General features: G+C 34.6%; 1 protein-coding gene across 1 annotated transcript; it reads right to left on the bottom strand.

Moving 5' to 3' along the window:
• Positions 1–1438: 1438 nt before the first annotated feature.
• LOC138712315 (glutathione S-transferase 1-1-like) lies at positions 1439–21349 on the bottom strand. Its single transcript, XM_069843945.1, has 5 exons — positions 21111–21349; positions 15343–15401; positions 13467–13608; positions 10852–11016; positions 1439–1746 (listed from the first exon to the last, which is right to left on the bottom strand). Exons 1-5 carry the CDS (start codon positions 21249–21251, stop codon positions 1603–1605), a joined length of 651 nt encoding a protein of 216 aa, XP_069700046.1. The 5' UTR covers positions 21252–21349; the 3' UTR covers positions 1439–1602.
• Positions 21350–22711: the final 1362 nt, after the last annotated feature.

Genomic DNA, 22711 nt, shown 5'->3' with positions numbered 1-22711 from the left:
AGGCCAGTTCTGAAGATGGCCCATAACAGGCTGAAACATGTTGACCAGATACGGTAAAATTTAACACGAGAAAGACACATATATTCCGTGTTGTATTTTTTTAAATAAGTGATATAAAATTATCACATTGCCACCAAATACGTGAAATGTACAGAAAACAAGTCCCTAGAATTACGGGAAAAATTAGAATAAAATTTGCATATATTGGTCCCAAAATTAACATTTTTCCTTAGCGTGTCGAGATGGCCTTAAACGACCCTATGTGTAATTAATTTTAACAAATGTTCATAAAATGTTTGCATATGCGGGATTGTGATCTTTTTTATATTAATTTTGTGTTTAATAAAATCGTAATTTAAAAGTAAAATAAATGTTAAAATATTTTAGACACTGCTTTGATTCTTACACGGGTAACGAATAGACCTACGAAAAGTAACCCTAATCATACTACTATCTGAACTACAATGAAATGCTCTTCACTAAAGGCAGTGGCTAACCCGTTTAGTTAGAAAATATGCGCAGCGAAAAGAAGAAATTTTGCGTACAATAATTTTATTAATTTCTACGAAATACAGGGACTTTATCTATCAACTCTCAGAATATGTGCACTTAAATCCGTCATTCCTTATACTTGATGGTTTTTATTTAGTGCTTCGACTTATTCTTCTCATGTTCTGTATAAGACCCTATTATTAAAACAATAGTAGGTATACAGCTATGCAATTTCCACTCAAACTGTATTTCATAGGAAGGTATTATTAGAATACGTCACCTTTCTAGCCAACCTATCAGCCAGTAATCTCCGCTGTGATATAACTAATCAGAGATAAGTGCCACATCCCTGGGAGAGTTTTTCGTATACTGAAGAACATAACCGACAGGTGAATTTAAATTCGACGTTAAATATCTATGTTCGAGGTACAAGAGAGAAAAATTGTAATGTTTTAACATACGAAGTTTACTCTGACGTCACTTAGGGTACCCTGGAAACATACGTGTAAGTTGTTTTCGACGAGGTCCGTCTTGCTCCATTCTCAATTTACTGAGCCTCGAAGTTTTCATACAATAATAATGGAAATATTGGGTGTATGGGTGACATATTATTGGCCTATACATGAATATCATATAAAATGCATTATAGTGTTAAAGAAAGTACATATTGCATTTTGTTTCTTTAATTCGAGTATAGACATTTCATGGGTAATCATTGAGATTTTCTCAGATCCCCTGTCAATATTTTTCTTTGTGTTTCACGTATTCCGCATGGTTGCCACAACTACTATGTTGTCTTCCGAAAGAGAGCAGTACCTTCTGCCATTTCAGTGCGCTACTTATTGGTCAGATGACTAGTCTGTCACGGAAGACAGCTAAAGACGTATGAGATCTGATGATTAAGAGTTACAGAATTGAATTACGTAAATATCAGCTGAGCTAGAGATAAGATAATAGAACAGAAATCTTTATTTTTTTTTTTATAATACAGTGCATGTTTAATAAATTGCAATAAATCCTTTTATTGTGATAACAATTTGATAATATGAGCAAGTGTGTGATATATGCAGAGTAAAATAGCATTTCGTGCCTGAACAGGAAGTCGTCACATTATTTCTTGACAGATTTTTCGAGTAAGTCCAATAGTGCAGGAATGCCTACACCCATAATTTCGCTGTAGCTTGGAATTGTATTCTTGGTCTTCTCAAGCCATCTCGAGATATTTGGATGTTTCTTCAGGTCGTAACCAACAGCCTGAAAAACAAAAACAACTTGGAGAAAAAGTGATTCCAAAAACAAAGAGTTTCTTGCATTTGGAGGGTAAATTAATTCTCTGTGGTACAGATTCTTGCGTAAACTGACAGTATGATTCCTTTTGAAGATGTCATGAAAGTTACTTTTAGTAGAAGAAAAATGCAAAGGTTTTTAAATGAAAAGTTTTGGTTGTTACCGAGCCATTCAAGTAGAATAATTGTGAGAAAGCAGTAAAATCATGACCTGTTAATACTCCATTATTATTATTTTTTTTTGTACAATTATTTAATACAACGGTCACAAAATTATGGTTTTCGGAAACCAGAGTTTTCACGTTTTCACAAGTAGGACAGTCAATGCAGCTATACAGATGTCCGCGAGAAAGTTCAGATTAAACGATTACTTTTGTCAGAAGTATTGTAGTTTTATTATAGCATACTGAACTATAATCTATTCAGCGTATATAGTCGAAATAGTCCATGACTATTTCACTATGTTAACGATATACCAGTAGCGGCTGGTGGTCAAAATAATGAGTGTGCTACAATCTCTATATCGGCCTACTGTATACACTTATATATATTTATCTTAATTTGAGACTCGCCTAGTGACGATACATGAAGTCCTTACGGCGTTCCTTCCTACTGCAGAACTTGTCAATTACCCTGGTGTTAAACCCCTCCATCTTGGACATCATACTCTTTTCTATTGACAGTATAGCAAGAGCAGTGAGATGATCCTGGGACATAGTGTTCCTTAAAAAAGTTTTTATGCGTTTCAAGCAAGAAAAACATCTTTCTGGCTCAGCAGTGGTCATTGGTATTGTAACCGAAATAATGAACAACTTCGTTACTTCACAGAATGGATCATGTAAATTGTTGGAGACTATGTATTGTAACAATTGAACAGCCACATACATTTCAGAAGTCGAGTCTTCCGTATAGAACTACAAGTTGTGTCTGTAACACTCTTTTGTTCAGTAGAGTATAACTGTTGATAGCAATTTCAACAGGTAGATGGCAGCAGCAGTCGGACACTTCAATTACCAAATACATTGTAAGTAGTTCCGAGTTTTTCCACAACAAGCATTCTTTCGTTACGCTTTACTTTTGCAATCTCCAAGCTGTGTCGTGCTGAAGCTGACTATAGCAATTTCCCGCGTAAAATAGCCAATCTGAGCAGTAATTTCAGCTTCGCACATACGCATAATTGTCTGCATTCTCATGTGGAGTTCTGAATAGCACAACGAATCCTCTGAGGCACCGAAGAGCGAAGACTAAACACTTTATAACGTGTCATGAACATAACCACGGAAAATTGTCAAATGACAGATCAAATACTATGGTATTACAAATACATTATTTGAGCAAAAATTATCATTATGCTGTAGCATTGTAGCACATAAGGACGGGCCGCCCCTGCGGTATACAGTACACGCACGCAAGCACACACAGAATGATCCGTAAGTAATATTAATTTGAAGAGGTTATTCTTTGAGATATTTCAAACAAAAAGTTTTATAGAGTTTTGCTCGTTTTTGCTTTTCGAGAAAAAAATTATTTTATATGAAACACTTCATAGCGTATTTTGAGAAAGTTATTGAATTAATTCACAATATGATCAAGCAATGTAAGAGAGCAGTGTATTATGATAGAATTTTAGTTCTGTCCTTTAAATGCGCAGAAATTTGTTCCGAACAAATGTAATTTTTATAACGTAATGCACTCTGACAACGCTATAAAGAGACAGAAAGATATACGTAAGCCCAGGTACCCTGAACAACTGGCGTGTTCGAGACGACGGGTGAGAAATTAGAAATGTAAACATAACACACAATTGCTTTTTTATACGATAGTGCGTAGAGTTGTATTTTACCCACTATTATCAGTGTGTAAAGTGAGCCTTTAAAATATCAGTGACCACGTCTGTGGTGTAGGGTCAGCATGCTGGTCTCTTACGCAGAGGGCCCGGGTTCGATTCCCGGTCGGGTTGAATTTCCTGGTTGAGGTTTTTCAGGGTTTTTCTTCAACCGTAAGGCAAATGCCAGGAAATTCGGGCCACAACATCTCTGAAAATCACCGGCCTCATTCATCACCGAAATCATATTCATAACAAATCAGTAATATATATACAGTCGCCATCTAGTTCACAACTATAGAACCAGTCTCAACAATAGTACACAGGCCTTCGGATTTCAACCAAAGATTAACTCGCGATATGACCAAAGATGTTAAAGAGAGTATAAATAACAGCGGGGGGGGGGGGAAATATCAGTGCGTAAAAAACTAATCACTTCAGGCACTGCTATTCATTTTACGCATTGCCAAAGAAAATTTAATATTCAATGTGCGAACTTCATTCAGTAAGAAATTAATGCATTATCTCGATCTTTCATTACTTAAATATTACACGTAACATAAATAAGTAACAAATTTAACATTCATATGTCATTATTCTGAAGTTAAATGTAGTACTCATTGTAACAAGACTTATCATTCATCTGTTCCTAACAGCTTTGTTGATTATATGGTCGGTTTAGACGACCATGAAATAGTGAATATGAATAAAACAGGCTGCCATTCCACTTCTTAATAGTTCTGAGTTTAGACGATCATGACATTGTGATCTTAGGCCTATACCTCTCCAACTTGAAATATTTATTTTGCCTAATGTAAATTTGTGCTATCGTAGAAAAAACATTGTATGACATACATTCGTAATGTTATCTTTTTGGCTGTCGTGTGTTTGTGAAACTTTACACCCGTGCCAAAAGAAAGCCGTTACGAACTTGTCTCATAAATTTAACATTAAAGACGACTCGGGAAATTTGATTTCTTGTATGTTAGTTTACCGGCTATCACTTAAAAATGAAAGTGGGAGAGAAATATTTCCTAATTGTCTGAAGAAAATTCTTGCAGTACGACAAAGGGAGTACTTTTAATCATTAAGTAGATTTATATAACGTAAAATAAGCTTTTCTTTTTGCCTTTGTTCACCGAATAATTCATTAAAATTAAATCGAAAGAGTTCAAAAATATATTTAATTTTGTTCGTTTAACCCTAGATCATATATACCCAGATTGCTTGACCTTATAGGCTTTGATGGTAACAACTCTTGTCAGGTTTACTATGCTGCCATCTAGTTGTTACATAAGGAGTCACGTCATAACTCCCATTTGAGTTGCATTAGCGACTGTAGTGTCATCTCGTGTTCGTTTACGGCGGACGGGTGGCGATCCTGGCGGTTGTTCTCTTCAAAGTGCTACCGATTTTAACATATGGATGAACTATCTGTTATATATTATGATCTAGGATTTAACGTAAAATAAGAATTTCGTATTTTTATTTCTGCTTGTAGAATTTTAAATGTTTTAAAATTTTGTTTTTAAAGTGAATTAAGAATCATTATTATTTTCGTTCTCTAGAATATTCAATTGAAATGTGAGTGTAGAAATATTTCTTAATCTTTTATTTTGAAATAAGCTATCTTATCGTCTGTATTCTTTGAACATTTAATTAAAATTAGATTGTAGAGTTTATTTCCGATTTTCTAAGATTCTGTTTAACGTGAAATGAAGTGTGCATTCCCTACTATTTACAGTGCTGCACGATCTCATAATTCACGTAGTTATTTTAAAATGCACGTTTTTCTGGAAAACTATTCAAAATATAGCAAAGTGGTATTTGACGGTTTTGTTGCTCTTTACCAAAGGAATCATCCACCAGAATTAATGACTTTACTTACGGTTCACTCTTTATATATAACTCAAGCGGCAGGCGCGTTTGCCTGATGATCCGGAGTTCCGTTCGGGCGTTGGTTCGATTCCCGCTTGAGCGTGGTTTTCCCCAACCGTAAAATGAATGTGAAGTAATTTATGGCGAATCTTCTTTCTCGTCTCGCCAAATACCATCTTGCTGTCACCAATTCCATCGACACTAAACTTAGTAGTTGGCACAGCATGTTAAATAACAAATTAAAAATATAACGTAATTAAATAACCAATTGAAAGAGAAATTATTTTTGTTAGAATTCGCACTACAGTTGGCAGACTTTCACGGTGCTATCCATAGACATTTCGCTAGCCCGCGCTACGAGCGAGCTAAACTAGCCCCGGCTATCGAGTGATTACTTGTACAGGATTCATATCATATCATACATCATATGATATATCATATCATATATCATATCATATCATATCATATCATATCATATCATATCATATATCATATCATATCATATCATATGATATCATATCATATCATATCATATCATATATCATATATCATATATCATATCACATCATATATATCATATCATATCATATCTTATCATATCATATCATATCATATCATATCATATCATATCATATCATATCATATCATATCATATCATATCATATCATATATCATATCATATATCATATCACATCATATATCATATCATATCATATATCATATCATATCATATCATATATCATATCATATCATATCATATCATATCATATCATATCATATCATATCATATCATATCATATCATATCATATCATATCATATCATATCATATCATATCATATCATATCATATCATATCATATCATATCATATATCATATCACATCATATATCATATCTATCATGTCATATCATATATCATATCATATCATATCATATCATATCATATCATATCATATCATATCATATCATATCATATCATATCATATCATAGCCCTGCCAAGACTCTGGAATTCGCTACCTGCTAGCATCAGGGACTGTCGAAATAAAATTGAATTCAAACGCAAACTTACTAGGGACTTGGTTAGTAATTGATTTCTTGTAAATAGTTTCCTTAATCTATCACAAAATATTTCAATTCCAGTAATTTCATCACTATACAATTTTGTTATTCTAGGTTTAATTTGTAATTCAATAAATATTCTTTGTTTTTCTATAATAAATTATCTACCTTTAATTAGTCAGGTAATCTTTTCCTACTTTGATTTTTATTGTAATTGTAATTGTAAATTTAATATTAATTGTAATTTTATTTGTAATTGTAATTGTAAATTTAATACTAATTGTAATATTTTATTCTTCATAATTATTATAGTTGGAATCTCCTGGTAGAGGGGCAGAGAAGGCCTGACGGCGTTATCTCTACCAGGTTAAATAAATAAATACTGCTACTAATACTAATCATATCATATATCATATCATATATCATATCATATCATATATCATATCATATCATATCATATATCATATCATATCATATCCATATCATATCATATATCATATCATATCATATCATATCATATCATATCATATCATATCATATCATATCATATCATATCATATCATATCATATCATATCATATCATATCATATCATATCATATATCATATCATATATCATATCATATCATATCATATCATATCATATCATATCATATCATATCATATCATATCATATCATATCATATCATATCATATCATATCATATCATATCATATCATATCATATCATATCATATATCATATCATATCGTATCGTATCGTATCGTATCATATCATATATCATATCATATCATATCATATCATATCATATCATATCATATCATATCATATCATATCATATCATATCATATATCATATCATATCGCTAACACTGGTTTATGAATACGAAAAACGTTAGTTCGCTGATCATCCACCGGAAGCCCGCGCTAAGAATGTCTATGAATATGGCCCAATGTTTATACTGTGTTTTTGGAATTATTCACATATTCAAACTAGCACAGTACAAGAAGGTTTCTTTTTGTTGTATCTGGGAAGTATGGAAACCACCAGTCAAACTGTAGTGTGTTGTTTTTAAGTTGCACAAATCAGTGCAAAAGTCCAAAGGTTGTAAATGATAGGCATGAAAAAAAAAAAGAAAAGAGAAATAGCAGGCAGACAGATGGACAGACTGGAACACGCAGTTAATATGTAATAGTCGGTTGGCAAATTGGTCATGACTGCAAGTGCAGAAGGTCAGATATATATCTTACAGTTAACAGGCTCTCTTTATGGTCTGGCTATAATAAGGATGTGAATGAGTGGACTTTAATGTGATTGGGCTTGCAAGTGTTCAGTAGCATCATATTAATTATTTCCAACTTGTTTCATATGAGTATGTCAACGCCAAGACTGTCCAAGTCCTTGGATCTTTCTTCGCAGAATATATCTGATGTCAGTTGCCATACTAATACAGATGATATTTACAGCACAGTTCAGAAAAGAAATACATACTTTATTAAAAATGTCATCCTGTCTCATATTTTTATTTTTATTTTTATGTAATAAAACGCCATATTTGTAGGATGGATAGTAGCTGCTGATTAGTTATTAGATCAGTCTTCACAACATACTTTCAATTAAATCATTGTAAAGAGAAGGGAATATAATCTCGAAAGATAACATTAGTGAAATACAATTTCAGTAAGTCAATTAATACGGTATTTTATTGTATTAGAGTACTTTATTTCTTCTAATCTTTATATACTTTCTTGTAATCGTGTAATAATCAATTAAATCCCACTTCAGTTTTGATTTTCTCTAGATATATAAAAACCTCTAGTGAGATTACTGTTGATAAACCATTCCTTGCATTCTGAAATACGAATTTACCAAAGAGGTGGACATAACCTAATTCAAGGTATGATGTCATGTGGCAAATAGCAGTTCCTCTGCCATACATTTTTATGATGTCACTAATAACTTTTTACTAATACCACAGTTTAGTATATACAGTCACGAAGTTTGAGTTGTTGAGGGTACTAGGAACAATAGACTGTGCCGGTACTGCAAATCTAGTCTTTCAGGTAAAGCTCCCTGTAAAGCAGATTTGAACAATTTTTCCCTTGAAATTATTCAAATCTGCTTTACAGGGAGCTTTACCTGAAAGACTATATTTGAATAATATATTACGTCACTGTGTACGTTAACAGAAAACCACAGTTCCAAGTCACACAGAGATTGTGTGCACTCGATGTGAGTCTCTGGCGTTTCGTCAGCCCGCGCGAGTTGTGTGAATATAAGGGGAAAAGTTGAGACGGTGTCGGGTGGAGTTCCCGGGTAGCTCAGTTGGTAAGAGCGCTGGTACGTTCAACCAGAGGTCCCGGGATCGATACCTGTGCCGGTACTGTTTCACGTTGTATGTGATGAGGCGATAGTAGCGATCCTAGTGGTTAGCAACTATCTATGGATGCATATTTCCTACGTATTGAGCTTCGTGACTGTATATACGTATTAGACTGTGCTAATACTATACAACTGTTGTACATTATTTTGTGGAACAGAAAGTAATAACTCCATACTATACAAACACTTTTACTAATAACTAATAATGTATTAGATCATACTTTTGTGGAATAGAACCCAGAATATAAGACAGTTCTAACTTCCCACCTCACTGAATGATCAGACCTTCAGACTGTCATGCAGTCGGCCCGGGTTCGATTCCCGGTTAGGTCTGGAATTTTTTCATTGAAAAAATCCATAGACACTTTTGGCAGACAAGGTCGCAGTCGGGGTTTTTCCCGAGGTCTCCCGATTTTCCCCATATTAGGCATTTACATCATTCCTCACCATTTCTCAATTTCGTTATCATTCCATAGCATTCCGAACGCCAGCTGGCGATGCAAGGAGGGTGCTGGCCTAGGGACAAGTGGGGTTGCCTGCTCGAAACCTGGGCACACAGAGAACCTTAGTGTGGTCAGCCAGTGTGGGTTTGGGAATGCGTCACCAGAGGGTTAGCGCAATAGACCTTAACAGGTTGCAATGCTGGGCCTCCTCCGTTAAATTCAATTCAATTTCCCACCTCTGTTTGAATTGTGTAGGCCAGTGATGTCAAAGCAAGCGCATTTTTCTGACCTTGACGTCGTGCGCGGGCAGCAAGCGCTAAGTATGGAAAGAGGAAGGTTTGTGTATATGAGTAAGCAACCTGTTGGATTAAGAAAACAATGGTGCACAAACTTCAAACGGAACGTGAAATTTTATGTCGTTATTTTTATGTGGCTTCTTTCTGTTTAATATTATCTATATTGTCTGTAAAACAAAAGTACTAACACTGATTTCTTAATATTGCACTCGTGTTTTAAATCTTAATAACATAATAGAGAGTTAAGAAGGAATATTCACTTAAATTCCATAGTAGTATAATATTATACTGTATTAAGTGGATGAAACACATCATTCATAAAGAAAGTGATATTCCAAAGAAAGAGATTGAGTATGACATGATTAGTTTGAATTTATATTGATGATACCTTTAGCCTTACAAAAGTAATCAAGAAACTAATCAAAACAATATTACAGTACAAAGCAAAGTTATCTAGGTACTGTATCTGTTTTAAGTGTAACTAATATTACATAACAAAACTCTTATCGCATTATGCTTTTAAGGTGATATTTGTGAGCAACTTCCTATCATCAAAATATTAAATTATTTTCTTTAAATCTCCTCAAGCTATAGAGCTGACATTTTTACAACACATGGGCACGTATCTTTTGGTTATGATGTAACAGTAGTTGCTTTGTTAATTTATTTCCTTACAAACAATTTCCATGCGAATATTTTCAAAATTTTCAATACACTATCTTTAGTAATACGTATATACGGTATATTAGATTTACGAAAACATTCTGTAAGGCTACTAAATAAATAGGCCTATAGAAAATATTTCTTTTGAATAAAAAAATCAAACTTGTGAAAAATGAGCATTAAAATTAAAACTTACATTCTTATAATGCACTTGTACTTCTCAGGAAAACCTAAAAATTAACATGGATACAGTTTTAATAAGTTCTCTTCCCTTTATCTATTGAATCAGTGCTGGCCATCCCTGAATGTAGCTCGACCAAGCGGCATATACCACCTCTTTCGTCTGTCTCTTTCCTTTCCGCTGTAAAGCGCTCAGGCTCTCATGGGCTCTAAAGCGCGCGCTTGCTCCTGTGTGCATCAATTGACATGCCTGGTGTAGGCTATATGCGAACACGTTATTTTTATATTTTCTTTGCGGTACAGAAATCCAGCAGTATTGTAAAGGTTCAATTAGTTGGAACTGTAAGTACCTCCATGTGGCTGACAGTTACTCCTATGGTATAGTCCGCAATGGTGATGTCATTGCCAGCGACCCATTCATTTCCCTCGAGGAACTTCTCTAGGAATTCCAGGGGCTGCTCAAAACCGGCAACATGGGCTGGATCAGGACTCGTTCCCTGATATATTATGGGCATCTGTTGGAGAGAAGTTAAATAATAACATCCTCTAGTACAGGTTAATATTTTAAATTTGCTTTTATAGATTTTTCAGTGACTTACTTGTATCGTTGCTTTGAGAAAGTTTAAATATTGTCAGTGTATATATATAGGGGAGACTGTTGTACCTTTAGCATAGTGTACCTTCGAACATTTTTTGTTTTTTAATTTTTTCTGCTACCTAGAGGACTCCAACAGAAGTAGACTGTAGAGAAAGCCGCTAAGTAGCTCTGATCGTAGTTTCAGTTTGATTTATTGCAAAGTGTGAGTTCTGTGGACAGAAGTTCTTCTTTTAGTACCAAAAGTAAACATTTCGTTCATTGATATATGTTTTCTAACACAAAACCAGATTATATTTGTTACTATCTATCAAGTACAGTGTGTCCCCTATCATCTGGTGAGTAATAACATATTTTAATTTCCATGACTTATTCGAATCTCTAGTTTTCGGAGCCATATTTGTTTAAAAGTGCACCCTCTTGTACCTTTGAACACAGAACATCTTGTACCATGGAACATGTTCCAAAGTACATGATACTATCGGTTTTTGTTTTTCTTTTATTTTAAGATCATGTCACGAAGTAAGTCTGGAGTTAAAAGGCCCCCAATTGATCCGGATGCCTTGAAGAAAGCTGTTGAAACAGTTATTGCTCCTCCAGGAAATAAAATCTCAATCAGAGAAGCCTGCTCTGAAATATGGTGGCAAATACATTTTAAATATGATCGTCAGTTTTTACACCTATATTCCATGTGTTCCAACTTACAAGAGGGTATGTTCCAAGGTACACGAACTTGTTGTACCTTTGAACACCTTACATATTCCTTCATTTTATTTTTTCCATCCTTAATAGATCTGTAAAATAGGAAAATACATACAGGAAGTTGTAAACAAATTTTCAATGATTATTTCAATCATTTTTTCATTTAAAAAATTTCATTTCCCAAAATTAAAAGAAATGAAACGTTAAAAGTGTTTAAAGGTACAGTCTCCCCTATATATATATATATATATATATATATATATATATAATCGTCTGTCATACATTAGTACATTATGCAACGAGCCTATAATGGTAGTAATTAAGACGCGAGTATGTTTATGAAACGAGCGTTTTAATTACCATTATAGTAAAGTTTCATACGACTTTTTATGCTCGACCATATTTCTAACTTGAAATTATTAATAAGTATTCACGTTATTCTTATCTGACTGAGGAGCGGAACTGACCTTGTGCAATACCTCATAAATTGTGAGATGTGCGCAGACGCGGAAGTATTGATTTTTTCCGAGAAACAAATGTCGACATTCACCTTGATATAATCTAGAGAGTAAAATAAACATTAAACTTGATATAACCTTGAAATTGAATTAGACATTGGAAAACGAGATGACAAATTGAATTTATTTGAATATTATTTACAATTAACGCTAATTATTATAGTAACAGAACATAACCTTCTGCGACAGTATTGGATTTCCAGCCTCCGTGACGTTTCGCTAGTTGTCTTTCGATTGCATATCCGAGAATAATCGATACTTGCGCTTTCATATTGCTACAATGGTATTTCCTGATTGCTGGAACACCTGAACTTTAATGAATAGGTGTACTTTAATGAGGTTCATTAAAGGGCTGCTACCAGGTGTATAATTACATTTCGGCATGGTCGAGCATAAAATAACAACCGACACAAAATCGATCAAAGAATATCTATAAAAAGAAGCCGTTACACTTAGCAAAATAGCCACAACTCCATTACAAAATAACAATCAGTACCACCAAACCAACAACCATTATTTCAACCAAAACAGTCATTTTTTTACCAAAACAACAGCCATCATCACCATAAAAAAACAACACTACCACAGATGCAACAAAATAGCCATCAACTTAAAAACAGTTGTCGTCATCACAAAAACTAAACATCACTACCGGAAGAGAGTTATTAGACCTACTACCTAAATAACCATATACATCAAAACAACGTTCATCATCACATGGAGAAATGTATTATTTATTTTATGAATAGTGAATGGCTCTAAGGGTCCTGCTATTCATAAACATTTCGCAGCACGCGCTACGAGCGTGCTAAGCTACCCCCGGCTATCCACTGGTTACTAGTACAGAATTCAAATCATATCCTATCGCTAACACTGGTTTATGAATACGAAAAACGCTGATTATCCACCGGAAGCCCGCGCTAAAAATGTCTATGAATACGGCCCTAAGTGCTTAGCATTTTTGAGCAGGTACTAATTTTGAAGTTTCCTTGGCTGTTGTATCCTACTGTGATGCTAGTGTTGATGACGATGATAAGAATATTAAAACTACAATATCTGTTTGCAGTTTATTTCTTTCCACGAAATATATTGAAAATAAATTGAAGCATATTGATTACCAAATTACTTTCTAACATTATTGTATACTTACGTAATAAAGAATATATTTTGGGTAGAGTGTACCGATGTCGAAGTACAGTCTTTGGTTCACTAAGGCTCGCTTCTTGGGGTCCTTCGGGTAGAGAGAGTCGTCTTTACCATATGTTTCCACCAGGTAGCCGAGGATGACACGGCTGGAAATACCACATTATTTGCAGCTCTAATTAGTGGAGACATTTATAAATCTTCAACAGGCAACACAGCGTTATAACTTCTAGTTAGATTTTAAATATTTTGGTAAAATTTTGGACTACTTTACTTCAAAATTTTTTTTATAATCATCAATCATTTTCATCCTATCATCTTCCGCAAAAAGTTAGAATTTGTTTGTTGTTGCAAGAGGTGATGAAGTTATTGTCATTATGAAATTTTATTTAGGCGTTATATTTCATAATCTTGTGCACATTATTTTCATATTTTATTGTCATAGAAGTATTTAAGATGAAAAATATATAATTTGAACTGGTAAAGGAAATTACGAGAAACGGCTGAACGGATTTTAATAAATGACCCCTCATTCTGAAGCTTGGAACCCAAAGGTTTTCAGAAAAATAGTAGTTTTGAGTGAAATGCCAATTTTTCAACATAATTTTCCTATTTTTTGAAATTCATCTGTCGTCAGTAACTAATTGCATTTCAGAATAAAACAAAACACACACTACAGTAAACAATATTACACGAAGGCCATGATCTGTAAGAATGCTGACATATTTAGAGCTCAAATTAAATTGGTTATTAAAAATTTCAAGACTAACTAAAATTAATTGACAGGTCTGATTCTGTGGTATGTAATTTTCTGAGTACAGCTGTGTATTGAATATTCAAAACTACAAAACTTGAGATGGTTTGATGACATTATTACCATTAGAAATTAAGGATTATTATAGTTAATGCCATGCTGTGACTATTTTTCATTAATTACACTATTAATGCTATATTGATGATATGAAAGTGAAACGTTTTGGTGTTATATAAGTAGATGTAGAGAATATCTTAAATTAGATCTTGATTTATATAATTTACTGAGTGGCGGCTATATAGTATATGTTATTGAAAACTATAAAAGTTGCGTAAGATAATAATATTGTTATTAGAAATCAAATATTTTTGTAGTTATTAATCAAGTGGGGTTGGGTCTTTTTCATATATTTAATGGCGGTGTGGTGTCGATTTATATGCGTGATTCTCTTCAGTATTGGCTCGAGAGGGCTCAAAAATTAGAGTTCCTAAGGAAAGACCAAAAGGTCTTACTTACTGATAAAATATGACGCCTACAAGATTTTGTAGTCTCCCGATTATTTCTTAGCAGGATAAAATGATTTTACCCTACATTTCAAGGTAGTTTACGAAACATGCAGCAGCTATACCAAGATGCTATGTCTATTGTTCGAAAGCATAGCAAACCTGACAGTTTTTTTTAACTTTCACCTACAATCCGCAATGATCTGAAATAGCTACTGCTTAACTCTCACATGAAAAACCGACTGATCGTCCTGACATTGTTACTTGCGTTTTTGCGTTCAAACTAAAAAACTGAAGGTGTGTAGGTTCAAGAAAAAGTATTTGGCATAAAAAAGCCATTCAGAGGGAGTATGTTTCATTATTATGGAAGCAAATAACTTTCAAAATATCTGATATTCTTCATTGAAAATAAATCCGAAAAATGTTTATTTGAACGTCTAATGAACTTAGTTTGCAGCATTTGCTGCACAAGCCACTAGTATTAATATATTTTTTAGAATTGTTATTAATTTTGGATAGCCTATATATGTTTTGATGCAATGGACTTATTATTTATTTGTCAACATCCTGCATACTCCATGATTCTATAGACATTTAGCTTAGAAAACTTTTATTGTCGCTCTTACCTCTCCCATAGAATAAATCCGTTATCATTGATGGTAGGAACGCAATGCTGTGGGTTCATCTGAAAAGAAAAAAAATAGTTTTAGCATTAAACTCTACGTTCGAGGTACAGGAAGGAAAATTGTAACGTTTTGATAAGTCCATCGCTGTGGAGTAACGGTTAGCCTGCCTGACCGTGAAACGAGCGGACAAGGGTTCAAATCCTGGTTGGGACACGTTACCTGGTTAGGCTGACCAGACGTCCCCGAATTAAATTTTGTCCCCAAAAGCTTTGATTTTTTTTCAATAACATTTTACACGTAAATATTTAAAGGATCGTGATGGAACTGCTGCGATTCAAGCACATTTCTGAACACTTCTCAGTATCAGACAGAAGAACCAGCTAGCACAGTATGAGATATTCTGCACTCTTTGAGAAGAACATAGCATCTTTATCTTTGGTCATCTTAGCATTCGCGTTGCGTGGAAGCGTTAGAACTGCCGCAGCGTCCATTTGTAAGTAGTTCAAAAATGAGAAATTTTGTGACAAACCAATAGGTGAAAAGTGGTATGATATTTTTCAACATTTTAAGAAAAAATTCATTCCGTTTGAAAATCTTCTCAAAATAGGGTCAATCATGTGTCTTCTAGTCAGTAATTCATCAGTTGAAAGGCTTTTCTCCACAGTGAACTCAATCTGGACTGATAAAAAGTCAGAAAAAAAGTTGAGACAGTTAAAGCTTTCTTAGTTCAAGTGAAAAAAAATCCTTCCTCATTTGAAGGACTTAGTGTGAAGCTGTATAGGAATGAACAGATCCTTAAAAAGGTATATTCTTCAGACAAGTACTTGTAAAATGTGTGTGTTAGAATTCAGTGTGCACAATAGACCTATCATGTGAAAGACGTCCATGCATGCATCAGTACTGAAATTGAATTCTTAGTAACTATAATTATCTATATACAGGAGTTAAGTGTGTTTATGCATTTAATTCAAACCTTTAAGATACTCTGTAAATTTAATGTGCAAAGTTCTATCGTTGTATCTATTGTTACATGTATTTTCTTTAACATTTCAACGGAGAGTGATAGGTAAGCATTTGTGGGGTTTCTTGAAATTTCCGATGTCCCCTGCTGGACCATAAAAAATCTGGTCAGCCTACACTTGGTTTGTTTTTTTCCCGAGGTTTTCCCTCAACCACTTGAAGCAGAATTGCTGGGTAACTTTCAGCATTGGACCTCGGACTCATTTCGCCTTCATTAGCATCATTTCATTAATCATCTTCAATAGTTATAGGTTAACCAAGAGAACATGGTTCCAGGATCCATCTACAGGTGCCATCTGTCTACGGGAGCTGCACATATCCCAGAGAAGCTGCAGGGGCTTCAATTAGCGGACTGCAGTAGACAGGGGGAGTGTAGTTGCCTCGGATAGATAGCGCCTTGGTGGCTCGTGGAATCGACGACTGAGTGGCCCTCTGGTTAAGGATGCAGCAGATTCATGCACGTGAAATGCGAACAGATGCCATCGATCTGAAGAGGCTGCAGAGGAACATCACAGGGAGGCGGAGGGGCGTTCCTGTTCACGCGAACTCCGTCAGACCTGGATGCTGTGGCTGAATCGATAAAATGGCACCAGACAGTGAATCACGTGCTTGATGCGCCGTCATAAGGACTTCAGAAATCATCGCAATACAGGAGTTTTTACATTATAAGGCTAAGGCTACAGTGCTTGCCTGCGGACTCCTCTTCGAAAGAAAAAAGAAAAACGTTTTGATAAGAAATGTATAGACGTATTCTGATGTCACTCGTGGCACCAGTGTAAGATGAACTTGCAACCTCGTGGTTTTCCACGCAGTTTGTCTCGCTCCATGTTTAATGTGCTTCGAGGTTACATTTCTTAGCTTATTTTTCTAAATTATTGACGTTCACTTCCTTCGTTGGGCTCGCAATTCTTCGAACATTGGCTTCGCGGTCTATTTTGACTGTAAATCCTGGCGTCTGTCTAGCTGTCTACCCTCATCAGACTCTTGCATGTGCTCACAGTGTCGCAGTGCAGTAACGGTTAGCATGTATAATCGTGAAACGAGAGGTCGCGGGTTCAAATCCTGGTTGGATCAATTTACGTGTTTGTTGTTTAGTGAACTGTCCGAAAGTAGGTCTGATACCAAAATGGTACCACTTATGAGGCAATTAAGCCAGGAGATAATGACGGGTGGCCAGTTCCTTTCCCCCTCCATTGCATACATCGTCAATTAGCTACATATTACACTAGTCGGAATTCAGATGCATACAAAAAATTGTTCTTCCGTTTGACACATATCGTCAAGTGAGATGTAGCCTACTGCCTGATAATAGATGTACAGTAGTGGCAAAAAAAAAAAAAACCGGACCGACCCTTGTAGCTGATTTCAGAGCCTTGTTCACTCCAGAGCACGATAGACTGGTAACCAAGACTTTCGTGATTCGAATCCTGCCTGGGAAGGAAACTTTTTTTTGTCCTTATTCAAATTTATTCCCAATACTTTTCGATTGCTGGTAACATTCATGTTCTGGGAATAATACGTTAATTAAGTAGTAAAATATCGCTGCAATTGAAAAATATTCGGAATAAATTTGAATAAGGAACAAAAAAAGTTTCCTTCCCAGGCAGGATTCGAACCATGAAAGTCTTAGTTACCAGTCTATCGTGCTCTGAGTGAACAAGGCTCTGAAATCAGCTACAAGGGTCGGTCCGGTTTTTTTTGCCACTAGTGTACATATCAGCCAGAACCTTAATCAGAGGTAGGCCTATAGTTGAGTTTATCGGATAAGAAATAATCATTTATATAGCAACTGAGTCGAATTTCAGTTCCACATAATCCCTTAATTTTTTCATTATTATAGGTCGAATACACATAGATGTTGCACGTCAAAAGTTTGCATTATTATTCTAATAATAATAATTTATTTATTTATTTACTTATATTTAATGTGCTGTACAACAGCCAGAGGCCAATTACAGTTCAGCACAAACAATATAACAAAAACATTAGCAATAATTTACAATAAAAGTACAAAGAAATAATTAAATTAATGGCAATTAATTAAAATGATAATTACGAATGAAATAATGGAATCATAAATGAAGAATGGAATCGTATAAAGTAGTATTACAAAGATATACAAGATTATAATACAACGACAATAATGACAATGAATGGACGGGATAAAATGGATGACTAAACTACATAGCATAATGAGATTAAAGGTAATTGTATTTGAAAATGAAAGGATGGAATCAAGTAAATTAATAAATAACAAAATGATATAAAAGTTAGCGAGAATAATATTAAAATACATATTTAAACAAAAGATATAAATGAAAACTGATATAAAACTTCAAAGTATATAGTACACATTAAATGGATCCAAGCTTGATCCATGCAAATTCGCATATTTTATACATCTGCAGACCGGAGAGAGAGATTTAGAATTTCTATTGTAAAACATTTTATGATATCTTAAACCCTTAGCAGGAATACGAAGACTGATATTGCTTAGGAAAGATTCACAATAATAATAATAATAATAATAATAATAATAATAATAATAATAATAATAATAATATGTACAATGTTACTTAAACTCGCATTTGCAGCATAGATTTTATAACATGTCAAGTGTTACATAAGTACTACTGTATGTCGCTTCACTGTTTTCTATATCGGAACAATAGCTATTAAGATCCAGCTGCCTAAATGAATATAACATTTTAACTTCGGAGCCCAAAATATCGAGGACGTAGAGAAACTGTCAATAAAATACAAAACGCTAGTCTGACACTCTACACAACATATTCGTATAAATGTTGTCCATAATTTGGATTGCCTCTGAACCCAGTAACAATCGTCTGTTTACGTCCACTGTACGGATATTGCAGGCAGCAGAGTCGTGAGGAAGGGTTATTATACATATAATTATACATAGTTACACATTAGAAACATCTTGATATATGACTCATATGGAAGAGTTGGCTTAGCACCAGCTGAACAATATTGATTCTATTAATGTGTGTATCTTTTTGTTACCTGTACCTCTTATCACGGGATTCAATTACGTCACAAGAGTAAATCCCTTTCCTGTCACCGACACCACGCATCGCTGTCACGAGAACATAAAGACCGAGCTATACACGTTAGAGAAGAGTGTTTCTAAATGTTTTTGATAATGAGGCCCTTTTCATTCTAACATTAGGCATACTTTAGCGTAGCCCCCTGGCCTAATAATCATAAAAGTTTTCTTTTTAATATTCTGAACTGTCTATCAGTATCTAATTTGGAGTTGGATAACAATAGAACGTTCAGACTGATGTTCTAATGAGCGAAAAGCAAATTAGTTGAACTTCTGTCTTTAATTCTGTTCTGAAATTATAAATGTAAACATGAACTCAGGACCGTAGCCAGAATGATTCATTAGGTAGGGCATCAAAATACACAGGGGAGGATGATATAATAGATGCGTCCTGAAATCAATGATTTTTTATTTTTCAAAGTAATCTGAAACAGAACAATGAACATGAAAGTATGCATATCATACGGTATCATTATTAATTACATTTACAAAAGAACAATGAAATAAAGTTAATTAGCAATTCGTTTTTACTCACTCAAAATAACTGCAGTCTGCAATTTCGTTTGCCTGAGAATTTCCTCAGGACATTGTCAAACTCCAGGGCCTGTATTTGCTGCTTCTTTAAAAAAAAAAAAAAAAAAAAAAAAAAAAAAAAAAAAAAAAAAGTAAGTTGAAAATGTTGATTCGCATGCTGCTGTGCTGTTCTGTGTTGCCACTGTTGCGAAATTATTCATATGTGTTTTTGAACACTTCTGGGCTTTGAGCAAATTATAAGCTTTGTTTTCATTAGGTTTTGAAGACAAATATGTCTATACCACAGACACCTCTTCTCTGCTTTGCAAAGTTAGACCTAAATCTTCTAGGGGTTGAAGATTTTCTATTTTGAGTTCTTCCACACTCTCAATAGTAAATAAAAGTTCTTCATTTTCACTGAAACATGCATTTAACTAAAGCTTCATAGAATATAAAGGGTGGAAGTGAAATAACTGGACATATTCAAGGGACGTTAAGAGCACCTTATAACTATAGCAAAACCTATATTATATTTTGTTGTGAAATGCACGGTTAATTAGATAATTAAGTTTAAACGTTCAGCAGAGCGGCAACATCGTGTAACCTCTCGTGGAAGTGAACTAACTTCAATGTAAACAAACCATTTCATAGGCTACCCGCAGGGTATAACCTCTTGGGCTTACAATGACCCACCTGTCTTTGAACTTGAATGTAAACAAAACATTACGTAGGCTACCCGTAGCCCTTAACCCTGAAGTTTAAACTTCAATGTAAACAAAACATTACGTACTTGTTCATTTCCATTAGCTTATTAACAGTTATTCATAATTTAATGATACTTTAAAAATTATTATTATTATTATCATATGGACGTAGGATGGAAAGAGATTGGCAAGATGAGACCAGAGGACTCAAGAAAAAGATTGTGACCTTGAAGGGGAGAGTTTCTTGTGAAAAGAAAGGAAGTATGAGATGAAATGAAAAGAAGAGGAGTAAGGAAAGGAAATTGTGAACACGTGGGAAAGAACGAGAATGGAAATTAAAAAGAAAAAAGAAAAGAAAAAAAAACTTGATCAAAAAGGAAAAGAAAGCACTGAATGCTAATTCTGTATTATTCAAAAGAAGCATGTTTGAAGTGTGACAAGCATTGACGCTCGTGTGCTTTTACCTGCACGAATTCCGGCTTTCTGTGATCCCCCGCGGAGAGCGTGATTTCTTTCAAGTTCAATTCCATCCCCAAGGTCTTGGCCAGCATCATGATTGACTGGCAGGGAGCGCTCGCATCAAAGTAGTAGAAATCTATCGGCATGTTGTGTGGCGAATAATTCAGTACAACTCCCCGAGAGCAGCCACCTCGCTAAACTGACAGACTGTGGCTCTGATCCTTGAGTCCTCTGAGCTGGCTCCTCCCCTCACAAAATTCGGTTAGTTGTGACAGCGCGCGTAAACAAGATCACGTGCTTTGGTGTTAACCATGCAGTGATCACGTGATCCTCGTCTTCGCGCAGGGATGTCCAGAGTTATAAAATTAAATTAAACTGAGAGACACGTACTGGTTGCAAACAAACAATGAGCTATAAAACCTCAGTTACGAACTTACAGTACTTCCAATACTGACTGTATACAATAATGTGACCATTAATTAATTGGTCATTCATTCATTCCTTTGCTCATTAACTAAAAAAAACACATAAGTCATAGTAACCATAATCAAAGTACAAATGCTTAAAAAAAGTATACGGTACGGTATACAAAGTGAACCGTAAGTAATGTCATTAATTTCAGGGGGTTATTGTTTAAGACATTTAAAACAAAAATGTTTAATACAATTTTGCTCGTTTTTGCTTTCTTTTCGAGATAAAAATTGTTTTATACGAAACATTTTATAGCGTATTTTGGGAAATCCATTGATTTAATTCTGGATATGCTCAGTCAATTTAAGAGAGAGGTGATAGTAATTGACTGAAATAATTTTACTTTTGTTTTTACTGTGATAAGCGCCCACTTACTGCAGACACATAATTGGTATGATATAATTGGTGTGATTACAATAAAATTGGTATGATTGTAATTGATGTTTAGAGTGACATTATTAATACTGTAAATCTAACTGTATTCCATCCTCATAACTCGTGCAGACTTGACCTAAAATTTATAATCTGAGTCTGGGGTTAATGACTAAACGATTATCTTTCAAAGTCCAAAGGCCACGGCGTGAGTACGCCATCGAGTAGACGCGAATCACGCGGACTTCAAAGGTCACCGTAGTGTCACTGGCGCGAGCCGATAAAAGGGCACGGCGATCTTGGAGAGGCATCATTATTATAATAGCTCTGTAGTCAGCAGAAGTACTGGGGAGAGCGACAAGTGGTCCACGTGGCAACGAGTAATCATCATCATCATCATCATCATTTGCATTACGCCTTGTATTTCAAGTTTGATTAATAAACTTAAGTATTGCCAGCCCTTGGTTGTGTACCTAGGTCTTTTACTAACCCACCTACAACGCACTCCAATAGAAGTTATTCCAACAAACTTCATCATATTACATGTGCAGAAATATTATCTGAACAAATGTAACTTTTCGTTCAGAAAATAAATTTTACAATGTTACATTTGTTCGGATCGAATTTCTGCATACTTAAAGGACAAAACTAGAATTCTTTCAATTATATATTATCTTAATACACTAATATCTCAAATTGACTGAGCATATTGGAAATTCAATCAATGGCTTTCCCAAAACATACTACGAAATGTTTCATATAA

The sequence above is a fragment of the Periplaneta americana genome, chromosome 13 (genome assembly GCF_040183065.1).
Source record: "Periplaneta americana isolate PAMFEO1 chromosome 13, P.americana_PAMFEO1_priV1, whole genome shotgun sequence".
Taxonomy (NCBI): domain Eukaryota; kingdom Metazoa; phylum Arthropoda; class Insecta; order Blattodea; family Blattidae; genus Periplaneta; species Periplaneta americana.
Note: the sequence above shows the minus strand (reverse complement) of the source record. Positions and strands in the feature narration are given on the sequence as shown.